The 20,831-nt window shown below is 48.4% G+C and overlaps 1 protein-coding gene across 1 annotated transcript in view; it reads right to left on the minus strand.

The window, feature by feature from the left end:
- F5 (coagulation factor V) overlaps window positions 1–20,831 on the minus strand; it is a 154,502-nt gene that overhangs the window by 4,072 nt on the left and 129,599 nt on the right. Inside the window, 4 exon segments of the mRNA XM_030202234.1 lie at window positions 6,049–6,231; window positions 10,542–10,690; window positions 12,794–12,938; window positions 20,346–20,501. Coding sequence (XP_030058094.1) covers window positions 6,049–6,231; window positions 10,542–10,690; window positions 12,794–12,938; window positions 20,346–20,501 — 633 coding nt within the window.

Below are 20,831 nucleotides of genomic sequence, written 5' to 3' on the forward strand. Positions count from 1 at the left end.
AAAGATCCCCGTAGTTTCTTTGAAGTCCTTTTACAAAGTACTACTACTACTACTACTTAACATTTCTAGAGCGCTACTAGGGTTATGCAGCGCTGTACAGTTTAACAAAGAAGGACAGTCCCTGAGGAAGAAAGTGGCCTTAGTGTGCCCTTATGCAGGTTTTTCCCATGTGCTAAGGCCATTTGCGCTGCAGCAGTAATATGGTCAATTTTCTATATTTGGTATTTATGGTTATGTCCTAATGTCTAACATTAAGGCCCTAGGAAGGCTGTCATGTAAGCTTTTTTTTTTTTCTTTCTCCCCTGCCCTCCCCTCCATGTCCAGCGATTCTCCTCTTCCCTGCCCTCCCATTCGTGTCCCGCGAGTCTCTCCTCTACTGTCCTCCCATCCCATCCATTCTCCTCTGCCCTGCCCTTCCTCCCTCCCTCCCCTCGATGTCCCGCGATTCTCTCCTCCCCTCGATTTGTACCTGAACGTTCTCTGGCTGGCTGGCGCTGGCTTTTGTTTGTAACATCCCTCCTGACGTCAACTCGCCTCCAGCGTTCCCTTCCCTCTCACTGTTCCGCCCTCTGTCATTATGTCTTGACGCAATGGCGGGACAGTGAGGGGGAATGGAACGCTGGAGGCTGGCTGATGTCAGGAGATGTTACGAACCCAGGCAGCCAGACATGGCAAATTATTATATAGGATATTAAAAAAAAAAAAAAGATGACCAGTGATGATTTGGAGAGTTGTTTTAGATGGGATAAGAAACAACACCCATCTTTTCTCCTGGCTGAGGTCTTCAAAAAACATTATTGAGTATTTATCTATGCATAAGCTAATGACTGGTGCATGTGCTAATGTCACCACTACAATTACCACGTGAGCACTTCCTGCCACGCATTTTGTAGGTGATAAGGGCTGACACGGTAATCCTGTGCTAATCAGCGTGTAGTAATGTAGATGCACAGACTCACCCACTCTCCACCCACCAGACATAAAGAATGAAAAATAGTTTTAGTGTGCAAATAGTACATGCACATTTGGGTCTTACTGCAGGATGCCTGAGTGTGTCCCACAGAAAGCCCTTTTAAACTGCGGTAGGCACACGCTAGCGCTTACCAGAGCTTCATAAAAGGACCCTTTTATCTTGCAATTCACAATAAGTTATGAGTCCAGGTTAAGAGTGAAAAAGGGGATAGACTAGCAGAAATCTTGTGATCACTAGTGACCACATGAAATCGGGTGAGATCTCTCCATAATAGATGCCGTAATCACCATCCGCGATAGCAGTGGTGCTCAGTGTCGGTCCTCAAGGTTCGCAGCCCAGACTGGTTTTCAGAATTTCCCTAATGAATATGCATGAGATTTATTTGCATGCACTACCACTATTGTTTGCAAACAGATTGCATGCATATTCATTGTGGAAATCCTGAAAAGCCGACTGGGTTGCAGACATCGAGCCAGGGGCGTAGCCAGACCTTGCCAGGAGGGGGGGCCAGTGCCCGAGATGGGGGGGCACTGTTAAGCCGCCTCCCCCCCCCTCCGGCAACCCCCCTTCCCCCGCTCGATCGCGCCGACACTCTTAAACTCCCCCCCCCTCCCGCTACCAACCCTCGGCCGCCGTCGCCGCCCGCCCCATGATTTACCTTGATTGCTGGCGGGGATGCCCAAACCCCGCCAGCCAAGAGTGTTCTTCAGCGCTGGAGTTAGTAAACTCCGGCGCCTTCATTCAAGGAAGTTCGTCTGAAGGATCAGCTGGTTTTGACGCATTTACGTCCTGCACGGGGCTACATGCACGGTGCAGGACGTAAGGCGTCAAAACCAGCTGATCCTTCAGACGAACTTTCTTGAATGAAGGCGCCAGAGTTTACTAACTCCAGCGCTGAAGAACACTCTTGGCTGGCGGGGTTTGGGCATCCCCGCCAGCAATCAAGGTAAATCATGCGGTAGCGGGGCTGGCGGCGATGGTGGGGGAGGGTTGGTGGCGGGAGGGGGGTCGTCGGCAGGGGGCCAGGGGTGAATCTGCGGGGGCCCGGGCCCCCTCAGGCCCCACGTACCTACGCCACTGCATCGAGCACCCCTGCGCTGTAACCTTTCTGCTTTAGTTTTAGAGCTGCTTTATCCCACCCTATCCATTTTCCACTCTAACAAGGGTCCTAATTGCTCTGCTAAATAATACCATGTAAAAATTGGGACTTCCTCCCCCCCCCCCCTACAGCTCTTGCCGTTGCCATAAAACTGTTCTCATCACTCTACGTTTAGTCTTCCCCCAAATTTATTGAACTATATCTCATTGCAGGCTGGTAGTGTCTGAAAAAAAGAACAATAGCCTAGTTAGCATATTCATTTTTATAACTGCCATTGTCCCCCAAACAAGAAATAGACCTCCCTTTGCAACTCTATATATATATCCCTCCATATTTCCTGAAACACCTTGCCATAATTCTGACCAAACTGTTGGTTCAAATCCTGAGTAATCTGCATCGCTAGATATCATATGGTCTCTCTTGCCTGTCAGAAAGGAAAGTTCACATTTGGCCCTCTTCATCTACCCGCCTCCCCCCCCCCCCCCCCCCTATAGAGATCATGAAATTTTTGCTAATCTGACCCCTTTTCACTCTTAACCTGAACTCATAACATTGTGAATTACAAGATAAAGGAACTAAATATGGTGAAAATTTGAAGGTTACTAATTATATTCAGATCTTAACTACAGCAGATCAATAGAACATCACGTTATCTTTCAGATACTTACCCTACACTTTTCCTCACAGTCTGTTTCTCGTCAGTAAGCGGTCAGGAACTCAAAGGATTTATGCCAGTCCGATGAGGGACCCCTTACACATGGGATCTATTGCCTGGGATAATGAAAATGCTTTCTGCCCATCCCAAGGTGGAGCCAGATTTAAAGATTCTGACACCAACAGGCAAGACCAGACAGAAGATCCCAATCGGTGGGGGAAAGGTGGTGGTGGTGGGGTGTCAGAAATCCCAAATCTTGGCGAGCCAGAAGAGGAGCAAAAGAAGGCAGTGCTGCAGTGGTGCCCCTCCGAAGCAGCACAAGCACCAGTGGCATATCTACAGGTGGGCACAGGCCCACCCATTCTTGGCTCAGACCCACCCTGTCTGATGGCCAATGAGGCCTGTAAAAAGATGTTCTACTTTACCTGTACTGTACTGCCTCCCATCCCCCCTCTGTCTTTTCTGTACCTGGCTGCTAGTCACTGCTGGTAGCCATAGACAGGAATGCAGACATCCCTGGCTTTTGTTACTATGGCAGCCCAGTATCTGGAATACACATCTTTTCTTCAGTTACAAGATGGCAAGGTCAAATGTACCAATAGGGTGTTGGCAGGACCAGGGGCGTATCTGGACTCGGGCGGTAGGGGGGGCTAGAGCCAGAGGGAGGGGGCACATTTTAGCCCCCCCCCCGGCGCCACCGATCCTCCCCCCGCCATTTCCGGACCCCCCCCCCTCGCCACCAATGACACCCTCCCCCGCTGCTGTCACTTACCTTTGCTGGCGGGGGACCCCAACCCCCCGCCAGCCGAGGTCCTCTCTTCCATGCAGGCTGCGCCGCTGCAAGTTTCAACGCTTCCTGTTCTTCTGGGTCTGACGTCCTGCACGTACAACGCGCTGGACGTCAGACTGAATTCCAAATTCTGAGTCTGACGTTCTGCACGTTGTACGTGCAGGACGTCAGACTCAGAAGAACAGGAAGCGTTGAAACTTGCATCCTGCACGGAAGAGAGGACTTCGGCTGGCGGGGGCTTGGGGTCCCCCGCCAGCAAAGATCGGCGACGGGTTGGTGGCGGGCGGGCGGGGGGGAGGGGGAGGTGGAGAGGGTCTGTGGTAGGGGGGTCCAGGGCGAAATCTGCGGGGGCCCAGGCCCCTGTGGCCCCACGCAGATACGCCTCTGGGCAGGACACCTATGCTACCTTCCATTGGTGTAGGAGGGGGGTGAGGTGACGACATCACTTTTTCTATAAGAATACCTGCACACAAAGAAATCTATCTTCAGAATTAGCCATATTTTGCAAGAGACTTTTCTCTGTCCTGATTCAGGGCATCCTTGCTAATTGGCTATTCTCCAGGAAATATATTTTCCCTCCTTTATTTCTGCATTGCTTCTGGTAAGAACTATTTCTTTATAACAGAGAACTATCCTCTCCTTTCTTTATATTTTATCTCACTTCAGAACCACTGATATATTTTCTGCTTGAACCCCTGATATATTTCTCTCTCTATTTCTCTCTCTCTCTCTCCATACTTTCAGATAACATATGCTGATCCCTACATGTTTTCAGATAACATGTGACCTATCTCTCTCTCTCTCTCTAAGAAAGCATGGTCTCAGGAAACACCTGTGATCTCCAGTGTTGCCAGGTGGGCGGTTTTACCGCCCAATTGGGCGGTTTTCCGCGACCCGCCGCGGGAAATTTTTGCCCGCGGCGGGTTGCGGTTTTTTGGGCTGTTTTTGGGCTTCAGGGCGGTTTTTTCGGCCGCGGGGGGGGGCGGGGTTAGTGACGTTTTTTGGGCGGGGTTAGTGACGTTTTGGGCGGGGTTAGTGACGTGGGAGGCGGGGCCGATGACGTGGGAGGCGGGGCCGATGACGTGGGAGGCGGGGCCGGTGACGGCGGGGGCGGGGTTGATGACGGCGGGGGCGTGGTTGATGACGGCGGGGGCGGGGGTGTCAGGGGCGGGGTTTGTGTTTGGGTGGGTTTTGGGCTGTTTTTTGGGCTGGATTGGGCTGGAAAAAAAATTTCCACCTGGCAACCCTGGTGATCTCTCTGTTTCTCTCTCTCTCTCTCTCTCCATACTTCCAGAAAACATGTGCTGATCTCTCTCTCTCTCTCATTTTCTTTGTCCTCCTTACAACTGTTCCTTATCAAATTAGTCTGATTGCTTATTATTATTACCTAAGCTATTGATATTAGATTCTGTACATGTGATGATATTTTTCTAACTGAGATTCTGTACATGTGATATTTTCCCAAGACTTTGAAACTGATATCTGAAGCTGTGCTGGTAAGAATAAAAACCACTTCTAACTCTCTGATTCCTTTAAACTTATTCTATGATATTTTTCTTTATTTTGGTACAAAGTGAATGGCATTAACGCAGCCAATACAGCCCCCCCCCCCCCCCCCAAATACTTCAGCAGCAGCCACCTTCTGTCTCTTTCTCTTCCACCCCCTGGATCCAGCATCTGCCCCTCCCCTGCCCACAACTTGGCAACTCCTCTTCCCTCTGCTACGTCCTGCCCTTGCCGACATCACTTCCTGTTTCCACTCTGGCGATAAGTGGCAGAGGGAAGCCTGTGAGGCTGATGCAGGAGGTGGATATGAATCACTGTTGTCGGTGACAGTTCTAAGGTAGAGAAGGGAAGGGGGTTCAGAGAGATGCAGAGTTGCTAGGCTGCAGGCAGAGGAGCGGCAGATGCTGGATTTGTGGGTGGAGGAGAGGGAAAGAGATGCAGGACAAAGGGAAGAGGGAGTTTTGGAAAGGTCCACCCATGTTAACTGTGGGCCCACCAAAAATGGCAAGTCTGGCTACACTACTGACGTGCACATGGCCCTAAAGTAAGTGGGAGCAGGCTCCTGCTTGGCCCAGGCCTTTGCCTGTGTTTCTTAAGCCTAAATCAGGGCCTGCACAGGCAACAGGTTAATCTAAGCACTTACTGGCCGATATTCAATGCTATTTAACTGGCCAGGAATGGCTCCTGGCCGGTTAAATAGCACTTCCAGTTATCTGTGAATATTCAGTGCTTTGCCGGTCAAGTTAAGTGGTCAAATTGGGCCACCAAAATAGCAGGCCTATCTTTGGCCGCTATAAACTTAACTGGCCAGTGCTGACCATTAACTTAAGACAGTTATGTTTATAGCGACCAAATAAACCCCAGATATTCAATGCCAGTCACTGGAGACGGCCCAGCATTGACTATCCGGGCTCAGCACCAACCGCGGGACTTTGATAGCCTGCCTCTCACAGGCTGAATACCAGCCCCTTAAAGTTCTCTAAAATGTTTTGTTCGGAGCACAGTATTCTGCAGTCTATCAGTACCTTCTCCAATGACGTTGATTCATCTAAATAAGGTTCCCAGACCTTGCCATCAGCACTGTAATGGATGGAATATGTTTTCACGAACATTTCGCTGTTGAGGTTCCAGGCACCCTGGCTGATGATTCCAGTTAACCTCTTGGACTGGAGAAGATCAATCTGTAACCATTGCTGGTTGTTGTTTGCCTGTAACCAACAGTAGAGGACACATAATGAAAAGAGAAATAAAAGTCAAACAGTGACTGACAAGTATTTAGGTTTGTGGAGTATTACAGGAGGGGGGTGGGTTAGGGGGGAGGGGAAGGGGAATGAGGGTGCCCCAAAGAACCAGGGGGTGCTCTCAAGTTGAGTAAGGGTTGGAGATGGTTGGAGGGAAGGGGAAGGGGATGTTGTATGTTAGGGGTACATGGTTTTGGTGTGTAGTTTAGGGGACGATTTTGATATCACGAGTTTGTGTTTTCTTTTTTTGAAGCAATAGACATAGAGGCAGATGCATCAAGCGAACGTTAAAAAATCTAAATCGATTTTTAAAAAACGAAGAATGCACCAAAACAAGTCACACATGCTCGGATCGGTATTGAAAAGTACAATGTATCAAAGAATCACAATACACATCGGTAATTGGCCCCTAAAGCATGCGCAGAGCAGCCAATCGTTATGTTAGCTGCTCTGCGCATGCCACAAACAGCCAAAACACAAGCACATGGCTCCCAAATCAAAACAAAAATAAAAAAAGGGTGGGGGGGGCAAAGGCGCTCGTGAAGAGCGTCCTGTATGGCTGTCCTTGCCCCCCCCCCACCCGAGGTCGCCATTTTCCACCCCACCCCCCCTCCCCCTGCACGAAAAAACTCAAATTTTAGCAGCCCCAGCCCCGGGCCGGCCCTCCTCCCTGTGTCTTCTCCCACACTAGCTCCGCCTCCCGCCATGCTCCGGTCCCGTGCCCCGCCCCCGCCGCCCCCCCCTTTGGTCATGGCTGCCGCTCCCCCCGTCCAACGACCCCCCCCCCCTTTGCCTTACCGGCCCGTGCAGCGCCTCTCACCTCTGCTGCACGGGCAAGAACAGCTGATTGGCAAGTCAGAAGGCCTCCTCAGACGTCCCTTCTTCCTTCCTGAGCCCGCCCTCCTCTGACGTCGGGGGGGGGGGGGGCAAGGACGGCCATACAGGACGCTCCTCACAAGCGCCTTTGCCCCCTCCCGATTTTTTTTTTCTTTTGGTGCTGAGGGAGAGGGGAGCAGCAGCGACCTGGGGCGTCAATAAAGGACGCCCCTGACGCGCGTTTTCGCCCCCCTAGTTATTTTTTTAAATACATTTCACTTTTAAACTTGTAGCTGACAGCCCTAACGAGAGGTACAGACCTCTCGTTAGATTTCCTGCCTTTTTCCTGCGTAAAGGCAATCGGAAAAGGTTAGTGCATCTCGTTTCAATGGGGCTTTTACACTAATTGCTCATCTCCATTCCGTTTTCGTTAGCTGCTAGCTTCCTCGGTAAAAGCCCTTTGATGCATGCAAGGGATCAAATTTTCCTAGTTGGAGGGTCATTAAAGGCTCATTAAGCTTTAGTGCATCTGCCTCATAGTGGACAAGTTGGTTCCAGATGTAGAAGTTCAGTATTTATGAGTCCCTGCGTGGGCAAATGTGAGCGGCATGTGCTCTCACGTTGAGTAAGGGTTGGAGATGGTTGGAGGGAAGGGGAAGGGGATGTTGTATGTTAGGGGCACATGGTTTTGGTGTGTAGTTTAGGGGACGATTTTCATATCACGAGTTTGTGTTTTCTTTTTTTTGAAGCAATAGGCATGGAGGGGCATAATTGAATGAAAACATCTATCTCCATGGGCGTTTATCTCCGAGAACGGGTCCGTGAAGGGGCGGAACGAACCGTATTTTCAAAAAAAATAGACGTCCATGTTTTATTCGACAATTTGTGAGCTGGGCGTTTTTGTTTTTTAGTGATAATGGAAAATGAAAGCGCCCAGCTCAAAAACGAATAAATCCAAGGCATTTGTTCGTGGGAGGGGCCAGGAGTCGTAGTGCACTGGTCCCCCTCACATGCCAGGACACCAACCGGGCACCCTAGGGGGCACTTTTACAAAAACAAAACAAAAGGTAAAAGAGCTCCCAGGTGCATAGCACCCTTCCCTTGTGTGTTGAGCCCCCCAAATCCCCCTCAAAACCCACTGCCCACAAGTCTACACCATTACTATAGCCCTAAGGGGTGAAGGGGGGCACCTACATGTGGGTACAGTGGGTTTGGGGGGGGGGGGGTTGGACGACTAAGCATTAAGCAGCACAATTGTAACAGGTAGGGGGGGGATGGGCCTGGGTCCACCTGCCTGAAGTCCACTGCACCCCCTAACAACTGCTCCAGGGACCTGCATACTGTTGCCAGGGAGGTGGGTATGACATTTGAGGGTGAAAATAAAAAGTTGTGAAACATCATTTTTTGTGGTGGGAGGGGGTTAGTGACCACTGGGGGAGTCAGGGGAGGTCATCCCCGATTCCCTCTGGTGGTAATCTGGTCATTTAGGGCACTTTTTGGGGCCTTATTCGTGAAAAAACAGGGTCCAGGAAAAGTGCCCTAAGTTCTAGCTACAAACGCATACTTTTTTTCCATTATCGGCGAAAGGCGCCCATCTCTCCTCGGCCGATAACCATGCCCCAGTTCCACCTTCGCCACGCCTCCGACACGCCCCCGTGAACTTTGTACGCTTCCGCGATGGAGTGCAGTTGAAAACGTCCAAAATCGCCTTTCCATTATACCGATTTATTCGTTTTTGTGAGATAAACGTCTATCTCCCGATTTGGGTCGAAATCTAGGCGTTTTTCTCTTTCAATTATAAGGTGGATAGTGGACAAGTTGGTTCCAGATGTAGTAGTTCAGTATTTATGAGCCCCTGCGTGGGCAAATGTGAGCGGCATGTGCTCTTTAGAGTTATCTTAATAAAAAAATCTAAAGTGAAAAAAAAAAAAAAGAAAAGAGAAATAAAAATATTAACAAAGTGCTAAATCTCAGCCCTTGTTATCTGATGAGATACTACTTTCACACTCTCCTGTCTCCCTTATCCCTGTCTGCCCTTCATGCCTCATTTCCATCTCTTTGTGTGCTTGCTTGCTTTCCCAGCATTCTTAACATTTCTTTTTCTGTGGAGCGGTCAATAAAGACAGGCTTTGTAAAGTGTTACTATTTCATCACCTACTACTACTATTTATCATTTCTATAGTGCTACAAGGCATATGCAGCGCTGCACAAACATAGAAGAAAGACAGTCCCTGCTCAAAGAGCTATGTAATAAAAGTGAGCCAAGTATAGGACAATCAAGCCATTGTGACATCACTGATGAGGTTGGCTCTTATTGGTGGCCTGAGGCATTATGACATCACAATATTAGCTCTGGTTACAAGAGACTACTACTATTACTATTTATCACTTCTATAGCGCTACAAGGCATACGCAGCGCTGCACAAACATAGAAGAAAGACAGTCCCTGCTCAAAGAGCTTACAATCTAATAGACAAAAAATAAATAAAGTAAGCAAATCAAATCAATTAATGTGAACGGGAAGGAAGAGAGGAGGGTAGGTGGAGGCGAGTGGTTACAAGTGGTTACAAGTGGTTACCTCTCTCTGTCTGTCCCCCAACCCCCTTTCACTGAGATGTACTAACACAACAGACAACCTAGAATTTAGCAGTATAGATGGCATGGTCCGGCAGAGACTGGATAGGCCAAGGATCTAGTCCGCATAAATTCTACCACAGGGATCTGAAAAGGAGGCATGGCCATGGAAGGGGCATGAGCGTGTCGTGGGCATTTCTAAAAACAATGAACAGTGTTACAGAATTCACCTCATCTTCGCCTCAGTTAGGCATAGGCATTTACACCAAGTTTTAGTTAGTGTAAAACAGTGGCGTAGCCACAGGTGGGCCTGGGTGGGCCGGGGCCCATCCACTTAGGGCTCAGGTCCACCCAACAGCAGTACATATTCAGTGCTAGCTAGTGGGGATCCCAAGCTTCGCCAGCTGAAGACCTCCTCCTGATGGTGCTGAAAACACTGCTTTTCACTTCAGCAGTCTAAGCTTCCTAAGCTGCTGATACTGGCCTCATTGCATTGGGGGGGGGGGGGGAGAACATTTGGTGCCCACCCACTTCTTGACTAGGCCCACCCAAAATCTGCTGTCTGGCTACGCCCCTGGAGTAAAATGGTTGCACCTACATTTTAGTTTCAAGGACGGGTGCAGGGCAAATTCTATAAATCGCGCCTAACTTTAGGTGATGTTTATAGAGTACGCCTAAGCGTATTTTTTTCGGCACCGATTTTTTTTTAGGCGTCATATATATAGAATTTGGTCCTATGTGCACAAATCACCCTCCACATGTCCATGCATTTTTGTGTGTTGCTCTCATCACATAAAGCTCCTAGATTCAGATATCTGCTCCGGATCCAAATCTGGTTTCCTAATGCCTTCTCCTATTTAAATGTGTACTGTATACACTTTTTTCACCTTTGCTTGCCAGGCATTAACTGAGCCTTGCAAATTAAGACGGGCATAGGAAGGCTTCCAGGAAGAGAACCATGAAGTCTGGGTGGAGGAAGCTGTAATCTGGTCATCTTTGATGTGTCCATTTTCCATGCCCAATGGCACGAAACAACCTGGTTGAAAAAGAGAGAGAGAGAGAAGGAGGCTGATTTTCTTCCTCTATTTTAACAACTACACAGAGCAGCAACTATGTCTGGTTCTGTAAAAGATGACTCTGGGGCTCATTTTCAAAGCACATAGACTTACAAAGATACTTTTTCAAAGCACTTAGACTTACAAAGTTACGTGGAGGGGCATTCTCGATATGATGTCTAAGTCCAACTTTGGACGTTTTGCAAAAAAAAACGTCTAAAATCTGAATAGTAAAGAAGGTCATTTTCAAGAAAGAAAAACGTCTATCTTTTGTTTTTGAAAATACAAGGTTTTGTGATTTAGACGTTTTGTTTTTTGGTCCATTTTCAAACAAAAAAACATCCAAATGCAAAACGCACAAAATCAAGCCATTGGGATGTAGGAGGAGCCAGCATGTTTAGTAGACCGGTCCCCCTGACATCCCAGGAAAGCAATAGGGCACCCTAGGGGGCAATGCAGTGGATGTCATAAAAAGCACCCAGGTACACATCTCACCATTGCTTCCTTATCTTGTCTGCTGAGCCCCCCTCCAAAAAAAACTCACCCAAAACCCACTACCCCCAACTGTACAGTACTACCATAGCCCTTACGAGTGAAGGGGGCACCTATATGTGGGTACAGTGGGTTTCTGGTGAGTTTTGGAGAACTCACAGTTTCCTCCACAAGTGTAACAGGTAGGGGTAGGTATGGGCCTGGGTCCACCTGTCTGTAGTGCACTGCACCCCCCTTGGAGGCCTGGGCCTGGGGAATTTTGTCCCCCCTGCCCCCCCTCTCGGCGGCCCTGCCCCTTGTTCACGCAGCTCCGAGCCTTCCTTCCGATGCAACATCCTGATTCTGCAAACAAGAAGTTGCATCAGAGGGAAGGATCAGGCCAGTGTGAGCAGGGGGAATGTGTTGCTGCTTGCTGCCAGCAAAGAAGTAAAGGATTTAAAAGTACCGGGAGGTTCAGGGGAGTGGAGTTCAGTGACCCCCCCCCAAGATCTCCTAGAAGGAGAGATGCCGGGAGTCTTCAACTGGCAAGGCTTTGGGATCCCCACCAGCCACAATGCTGCTACACCGCTGCTGGGTGGGCCTGAGTCCAAAGTGGATGGGCCCATAAAGGACAACACGCAAGTTGTAGGAGAGATTTTTAATATCGGACTATCAAGTTAGTCCAGTAAAAAGTTTCACCTATTACTTGTAAGAGTTGATGTTTATTTCCACACATTCTAGTGGACTTGAAAAGCAGCCACAATACTTAGCTCATTGTTTACTGCAGTATGTTGCACAATAGGGATATCTTTAATTTTTTTTTTTTAAACTAGAGTCATTTTTTTTTGTTACATTTGTACCCTGTGCTTTCCCACTCATGGCAGGCTCAATGCGGCTTACATGGGGCAATGGAAGGTTAAGTGACTTGCCCAGAGTCACAAGGAGCTGCCTGTGCCTGAAGTGGGAATCAAACTCAGTTCCTCAGGACCAAAGTCCACCACCCTAACCACTAGGCCACTCCTCCACTGTTGCTACTATTTGAGATTCTACATGGAATGTTGCTATTCCACTAGCAACATTCCATGTAGAAGTCAGCCCTTGCAGATCACCAATGTGGCCGCGCAGGCTTCTGCTTCTGTGAGTCTGATGTCCTGCACATACGTGCAGGACGTCAGACTCACAGAAACAGAAGCCTGCGCAGCCTTCTACATGGAATGTTGCTAGTGGAATAGCAACATTCCATGTAGAATCTCCAACAGTATCTATTTTATTTTTGTTACATTTGTACCCTGCACTTTCCCACTCATGGCAGGCTCAATGCAGCTTACATGGGGCAATGGAGGGTTAAGTGACTTGCCCAGAGTCACAAGGAGCTGCCTGTGCCTGAAGTGGGAATTGAACTCAGTTCCCCAGGACCAAAGTCCACCACCCTAACCACTAGGCCACTCCTCCACTCAGTTGGTTCATCACCCAATCACCTTGAGAAACGAGTTCTCATTCAAGCCAATGTGTTGTTTCTGGAGGCGAGAGGAAACTTGCACAAATGGCCCAAACCCGTTTTAAGGATAGTGGTTTTTAAGAGAAAGAAAAAAAAAACCACAACTAGTGGTTACCTTCTATTTCACATCCCAGGAGCTCCATGCGCAGGGTTGGTCTGTTCTTGTACTTCATTGGGTATACTCGGATGTACCTGGCAATGATGGGTGGGTCAAAGTTGTTCTCTTTTATTCCAGAGGAATCTGAATTGCCATCAAAGATCTGGGGAAAGCAGCATAAAAATTGTCATCCATATCGTAAGCAGACACCACCATGGCAAATGGAGTATCTGAGTCACGTCATGTCTTACAAGCCTGTTTATTACTCTGTGGCTTCTAGTGTCTCTGACCCTGTTGCCTGTGGATGCCATTTCATCAGCAAATCCTTTAGCCAGTTCTGTTGGGGCCCAGTTAATAACTGTGATAAAATCCAAGGCACTGAACAGAGAATTACACGGTGCTGAATCACAGCTTTGAACATGTATGGTTTCGTTTGGCTGGTTTGTTTCGATAAATGTTTAAAGGGAATGTGCAAACTCAGCAGTGCAGGGGTGAGTCAAGAATTAAAACAAAGTCATGTGGTTATTCTTCTAAAAATGGTTGCCTTGCTTTTGAGATTGAGGGTGAGCAAGTTTTGACCTTTTCGGATTTTTGGAAGCACTGTAAGATGACTGAAAATGGCTACTCGTTTGGTTTCCTTTACTAAAGAACAGAATAAAGCTATTGATTCTTAAGAACTATTTCAGAATAAAATATCTTTATTCTGATAAAAACAAAACTTCAAATTTTTCCAGTTGTAACCAGTGCCATAGCGAGGGCAGCTGACACCCGGGGCGGGTCGCTGCTGCGCACACCCCTCCGGGTGCAGCACGGCGCACCCTCCCCCCTCCGGAGCGCACCCTCCCTCCTCCGGAGCGCACCCCGGAGCGCATACTTACATGGGAAAGCGGCGAGGGACGGCCGGGCCCCCAGTGCATGTCGCTGGGAGCTGCGTCGGCTCCGCTGGTTCCCTGCTCTCTCTGCCCCGGAACAGGAAGTAACCTGTTCCAGGGCACAGGGAGCAGGGAACCAGCGGAGCCGACACTCCCCCAGCGGTGTGCACCCGGGGTGGACCGCCCCACCACCTTCCTACGCCACTGGTTGTAACAAATGCCATACAACTTTGTGGGAAAGGGAAAGGGAAGAGAATGGGACTCTATATACTGCCTTTCTGTGCTTGTTTTGCAACTACATTTAAAAATATATATATTTCTATTGACAAGAGAAAGCACAGTTCACAACATGGTAAATGCAACAGAAATATGAAAAGTGCCAATGAACAAAACATTACCATAAATATATTACCACAGCGTGCCACTGCCAGTCATATCCAATCCAGTAAAAATTATCAACATAAGTTATCAACATAAAGAACCAGGATTGGCCATGGCCGCTTGATTACTCATAGCATTTGCCCTCTCTTGATCCCCTTTTTCCCTTTTGTTTTGTTTCCCCCCAGAAGCCCCCCAATCCAAACCAACCCTACCCAAAAGGACCCCACCAAAGACCCCAAAAGCAATGATCCCCCCTCCCGCCCCCCACTAAGACTCCCTCGCTCCCATCCCCCCAGCCCTCTGAGGCTAGACTGCAGTTAAGATTATCGCAACCAAGTATTACCTAGAAGATAGTTGCGCCAAGTGCTCCTAGCACTTCTGCCAAAGTTGACTGCTAGGATGGGAAGGCCCCCTGGTAGGATTGAAGACACCACCCCTCTCTCACTCCGCCATCTGCGTCAAACTAGCATACCATTTAGTAATGGGCGGGGAAGACTTGTCCACCCAGTGCTGCAATATAACTTTTTTTAGCCAATACTATAGCCAGGAGAATAAACGTACATTGAAAGGGTGACAATCCCCGTGCTGCCAAGTCCGAGTCGGACCCTAGAAGCAAGATCCCATATGACCACTCCAAAGAAACCCCCACAACCCCCTCCAACACGGCGAGCACTCCTTGACAGAACACCTGCACTATGGTGCATTCCAAAAAATGATGTACAATGGTCCCCTTGCTGCCTGTGCACCTAGTGCACTCCTCAGAGTCCCACAGCCCCATTACTTTTCCTCTACACCTAGTAAGGTACGCATTGTGCAATGTGTTAAGTTGTATTTCGTGCATTCCCACATTAGGTGTAACCTTAAAGGCTAGCACAAAGCAGCGAGATAACTCCAGTGCTGTCACCTCCGTTCCCAACACAGAGCTCCAATATCCAGCTAACTGAGCGAAGGAAGAAGAGGGTTTCCATCTTATACCACATAGATTTATTTATTTATTTGTTACATGTGTACCCCACATTTTCCCACCTATTTGCAGGCTCAATGTGGCTTACATAGTACCATGAGGCGTTAGTCGCCTCCGGTGATGAAACAAATGCAAAGTGATGTAATTATCAAAGAGGTTCATGTGGAGAATCGTAGAGAAGAAGGGTTATAAAGTGTTCATTATGGCTTTGGTTTCGTTGTGTTGCTGGGTTCAGGCACTTAAGTTGGGTCAGTAGGGTATGCCTTTTCGAACAGGTTGGTCTTCAGTGATTTCCGGAAGCTAAGGTGGTTGTACTTTGTTTTTATGGCTTTCGGTAGTGCATTCCACAGTTGCGTGCTTATATAGGAGAAGCTGGATCCGTAAATTGATTTGTACTTGAGTCCTTTGCAGCTAGGTTAGTGAAGATTTAAGTATGTTCGTGATGGTCCGATTATGTCTCTGGTTGGCAGGTCTATAAGGTCGGTCATATATCCCGGGGCTTCTCCATAGATAATTTTGTGGACCAGGGTGCAGATTTTGAAAGTTATACGTTCCTTGATTGGGAGCCAATGCAGTTTTTCTCGGAGGGGTTTAGCGCTTTCGAATCGTGATTTTCTAAATATAAGCGTGGCTGCTGTGTTTTGAGCGGTCTGTAGTTTCTTTATGAGTTGCTCTTTGCATCCCACATAAATAGATAGCCTATTATGGTCCTGTGACATCTGCATGAACACCATGTCCAACGAAGTAAATGATGGAAGTTGCCTACTAGAGCCTCTTAAAGAGTGAAGGTAGTGCCTAAGCTGTAGGTAAGAGAATAAATAGCTCTGAGGGAGGCTCCACACTTCTTGGCAATGAATGAAAGATGGGCATTGTCCTTTACCCACAGTCGCTACTTGACCCGCATATCTGCAGCCCCTCTTAGCCCACTCTTTAAATAGCGAACTCTCCATTCCAGCAGGGAATCTCGGGTTTTTCTGAACCCCCCAACTGCCCCCTCCACCAGGTCCATGCCACTCTGAGCGGCCGCAAGAGAGGCGACAGCGGCAATTTTGACCCCCCTCCCTGCATGAAGAGCATTAAAAACAGAACAAGGGGTGGCTGCATTCTCCCACACATGGGGCGGAGCAAAAACAGAAATTTGATTTCAATGCAGGGGTCCGGCCCAGTGGTGGATGGAGGGGGGAATCGGCGACCTCGGGGGGGGGGGTGACCCCGAGGGCGGCCTCGCCCCGGGCCCAGTCTCTCGGCAGCCCTGCTGACCAGAGGTGAACGGTAACCGAAGGATTAGTACTATCCAGTAGATTAATATTGTCCACGCCCCCGCCTGATATATAAGAAAAAATAACGTCAGACCACAAACCCACCATGCTAGAAAATCGGATGTCCGTTATCTTACTTGCTCTCCATTATGTCCTGTCAGCAGCTCGCAAATCATAATTAGCAAGGTAATGTCCTCATACTCTTTTGTCCGGCTCATGACCATTCGCACCAGACCCTTGGTGCCAGTTCTGGCGCTACGCAGAAGGTAATTTTAGCCAAAAAGGTTTTCAGTTTATCCACTTTAGTGAAGCTGAAGGTGCGGTTTTCATGGGTGATCCTCACTCTGGCAGGGTATTGAAATGCAAACCTGATACCTCTCACATATAACTGAGAACAATAAGGGGCCAGAAGTTTCCTTTGCTCCGTGACTGTCAAGGAAAAGTCCTCAAACAGCAACACTCTATTACCTTTATACTCCAATGCCCGCTGTTTCTTGTACAGCTCCAGTATCTTCGTCTTAACAGCGTAGTTCAGAAAGCGGGCAATGGCCGGCTGTGGTTTTCCAGAGTCTTCCTTGTGTACCCCCACTCTGTGAATACGCTCTACAATTACTTGGCCCACCTCTGAGGGTAGGCCCAGAGAGCGAGGCAGCCACTGTTCAGCCAGCTCCTTTAATTCAGCCTCAGGTACTGCTTCAGTTATGCCAATAAGGCGTAGATTATTCCTGCGCCCTCAATTCTCCTGGTCTTCTACTTTATCTGCGATGGTTCGCATTCGCTCCTCCAGTTCACTGAGTCTGTCTTCTGCCGCGGCCACAAGGTCCTCTTGGGCGGAGATGCGTTCCTCTGCATGTTGGAGCCGCACCGCATGGCCAGCTATGCTGTCTTTGATTTCCTCCATACTTGCATGGAGCTCAGCAAGTTTATCATCCAGCATCTGTGACAGGTGCCTCATAGACACCTGCACTGTGTCGTCCTGTAGCGCCGCAGCTAGAGCTGCCGTTGGCGGCGAGGCGGGCGGCGACGCCATTTTTTTTTGGAGCAGTACTGAGTTTCTCTCGCCCGCCCCGCAGCGTCTTCACTGGCATCCCCACAAAGCCCTTGAAGAGCGCAGTCACCTTGCCAGAAATCTGCCCACGGGTTCAGCAAACTCGAATCAATCAAATAAGATAGTAAGTCAATTAGCATTCGTCATTTGTTCGGGGTTTAGGAGGCACGGAGAGAGGAGCCGAGCCAACGGGCGTCCGCTCAGACTCAGACCATCACATGACCCCTGCAACTACATTTAAAGCGGTTTACTTAGTATATACAGGTACTTATTTTTTTTGTACCTGGGGTAATGGAGAGACTTTTCTTTCCAGGAAACCCAAGTGCCTGCCATGGTAACTTCCATCTATCCCCATGTAATAATTCCCCTGTAAGTATCTGATTCACTTTCCAGGGAGTCGGTATGCATTTATAGACTCTGTGCAGCTTGAGAAAAAGAGGAATATTTGAGTTTGGTCTATTCTTTGAAAGGTGTGATGGGGAACATGTGAAAGGTGATTCTATAAATGTGTCCCTGCGTTTTTGTGCCCCTTGAATGTGTAAATGCAGGGGGAAATAGCAGCTACTTGCATAAGCATCCTAAGCGTTATTCTATAAGGGCATATGAATAGCTATCATGATGGCTAACTGCAAGAAGGGCATACACACGGGTGGAACATAGGCAGGGCATAGGTGTTTGTCGCTCTTGCTGCATTTACACACCCGTAGTTACATCAGATGAATACATTTTAAGCACGCCAATGCCAACTACTGCTAGTATCAGTGGTGTAAGCCACGGGTGGGCCAGGGCCAACCACTTTGAACTCAGGCTTACCCAAAATTTATTCTCCCTTAGTGTGACTGGCAGGGAACCCCCACGCCCCACCAGCCACAGTAACATAGTAGATGACGGCAGAAAAAGACCTGCATGGTCCATCCAGTCTGCCCAAGACAAACTCATATGTGTATACCTTACCTTGAATTTGTACCTGTCCTTTTCAGGGCACAGACCATATAAGTCAGCCCAGCAGTATTTCCCGCCTCCCAACCACCAGTCCTGCCTCCCATCACCGGCTCTGGTACAGACCGTATAAGTCTGCCCTCCCCTATCCTCGCCTCCCAACCACCACCCCCTCTTCCCCCCACCTGCTCCGCCACCCAATTTCAGCTAAGCTTCTGAGGATCCATTCCTTCTGCACAGGATTCCTCTATGCATATCCCACACATGTTTGAACTCCGTTACCGTTTTCATCTCCACCACTTCCCGCGGGAGGGCATTCCAAGCATCTACCACCCTCTCTGTGAAAAAATACTTCCTGACATCTTTCCTGAGTCTGCCCCCCTTCAATCTCATTTCATGTCCTCTCGTTCTACCGCCTTCCCATCTCCTGAAAAGATTCGTTTGCGGATTAATACCTTTCAAATATTTGAACGTCTGTATCATATCACCCCTGTTCCTCCTTTCCTCCAGGGTGTACATGTTCAGGTCAGCAAGCCTCTCTTCATACGTCTTGGAACGTAAATCCCATACCATCCTTGTAGCTTTTCTTTGCACCGCTTCCATTTTTTTAACATCCTTCGCAAGATACGGCCTCCAAAACTGAACACAATACTCCAGGTGGGGCCTCACCAACGTCTTATACAGGGGCATTAAAACCTCCTTTCTTCTGCTGGTCACTCCTCTCTCTATACAGCCTAGCAATCTTCTAGCTACTGCCACCGCCTTGTCGCACTGTTTCGTCGCCTTCAGGTCCTCAGATACTATCACCCCAAGATCCCTCTCCCCGTCCGTGCCTATCAGACTCTCCCCGCCTAACACATACGTCTCCCTTGGATTTCTACTCCCTAAGTGCATCACTTTGCATTTCTTCGCATTGAATTTTAATTGCCAAACGTTAGACCATTCTTCTAGCTTCTTCAGATCTTTTTTCATGTTTTCCACTCCCTCCGGGGTGACCTTCTCCCCGCCAAAGAAACTTACATCTTGGGTGGCCGGCGGCAATGTAGCCAAGCCGTTGCTGCTGGCTCCCCCTTGCGCATGCTCAGTTTTCACACATGCATGAACCTTAGCATACGCAGAGGACAGTGGCTGGCAGCAGAGGGTTAGGGGTACTGCTGGCTGCCCAAGATAAGTTTCTTTAGCAGGCAGTAAGATTTCGGCTGGCGGGGCTTGGGTGTCCCTGACAGCAAAAGTATTTGATTTACCTTGGAGGGGGTGGGGCGCTGAGAGGGGGAGGGGTGAAGATTACATTTTTGGCCCACCCACTTTGGTCTCGGGCCCCCCCTACATCAGCTGTTTGGCTACGCCACTGAATCTGGACAACCAGTTGCTGTTATAGAATTAATGCTTAACACGCTGCAGTGGTGCCTAGCTTTTGGCCCCCTTGACAGAATTGTCCCTGGTATGAACATATAATATTGTCTATAGCTCTATAATATTGTCTATAATATTAGTCTGCTGCACGACTAATATTTCACCAAAGTCGCTATGCCCATATCAGCCCTCTCCTGAAGTCACTTCACTGGCTCCCTATCCGTTTCCGTATACAATTCAAGCTCCTCTTATTGACCTATAAGTGCATTCACTCTGCAGCCCCTCACTACCTCTCCACCCTCATCTCTCCCTACACTCCTTCCCAGGAACTCCGTTCACTAGGCAAATCTCTCCTAATTGCACCCTTCTCCTCCACCTCTAACTCCAGACTCCGTTCCTTTTATCTTGCCGCACCTTATGCCTAGAATAGACTTCCTGAGCCATTACGTCAAGCTCCATCCCTGGCCGCCTTCAAACCCAGGCTAAAGGCCTACCTGTTTGATGCTGCTTTTGACTCCTAACTTGTCACTTGTTCGTAACCTTTATCTTGTCTTCCTCTCTTCAATAGTCCCTTTGCCCATATGTCCTATCTGTCTGTCCTACCCTTATCCTTATTTGTCCTGTCTGTCCTGATTTAGATTGTAAGCTCTTTTGAGCAGGGACTGTATTTTCTTCATGTTCAATTGTGAAGCGCTGCGTACGACTGGTAGCGCTATAGAAATGATTTTTAGTAGTAGTAATAGCTCATACAGACCTTTTGCACGTTAGAACTATTTCCTTTAAAGGTTATCCACTTTCTTTTGTCCATGCTGTAAGTCACAATGAAGTCGGTGACGTACAGTTGGGTGAAGACCTGCCTTGCTCCCTGGGTTTGAATGCCGGTGATTACTACCGGCTTTAGCAAATCGACCTGAAAGAGAAGTGCAGAAAATGTATTATCAAATTGGGTAAAAGCAAAAAGCAGCTTGTCACCTCGAGTTAAAATATCACAAAAAAAATCTTTCATGTGACCATAGCTTGGATGGAATTATTTTTCATTTCAAAATTTTTTTTAAGTATTTTATAGTTCACCGAGGAGAAAATATAGAGAATGACCTGCCACTGTTCATAAAAGGTTCTTGTACAACAGCAAATAGGAATGTACAGGCCACACATAGGCGCCCCCTATAAGAGGCTTGGGGAAGCTAAGCCTCCCCAGCCCAACCCTGACCATCTTGTGTTTCTTCTGCTGCCCACCGTC

The sequence above is a fragment of the Microcaecilia unicolor genome, chromosome 4, assembly GCF_901765095.1.
Source record: "Microcaecilia unicolor chromosome 4, aMicUni1.1, whole genome shotgun sequence".
Classification (NCBI taxonomy): Eukaryota; Metazoa; Chordata; class Amphibia; order Gymnophiona; family Siphonopidae; genus Microcaecilia; species Microcaecilia unicolor.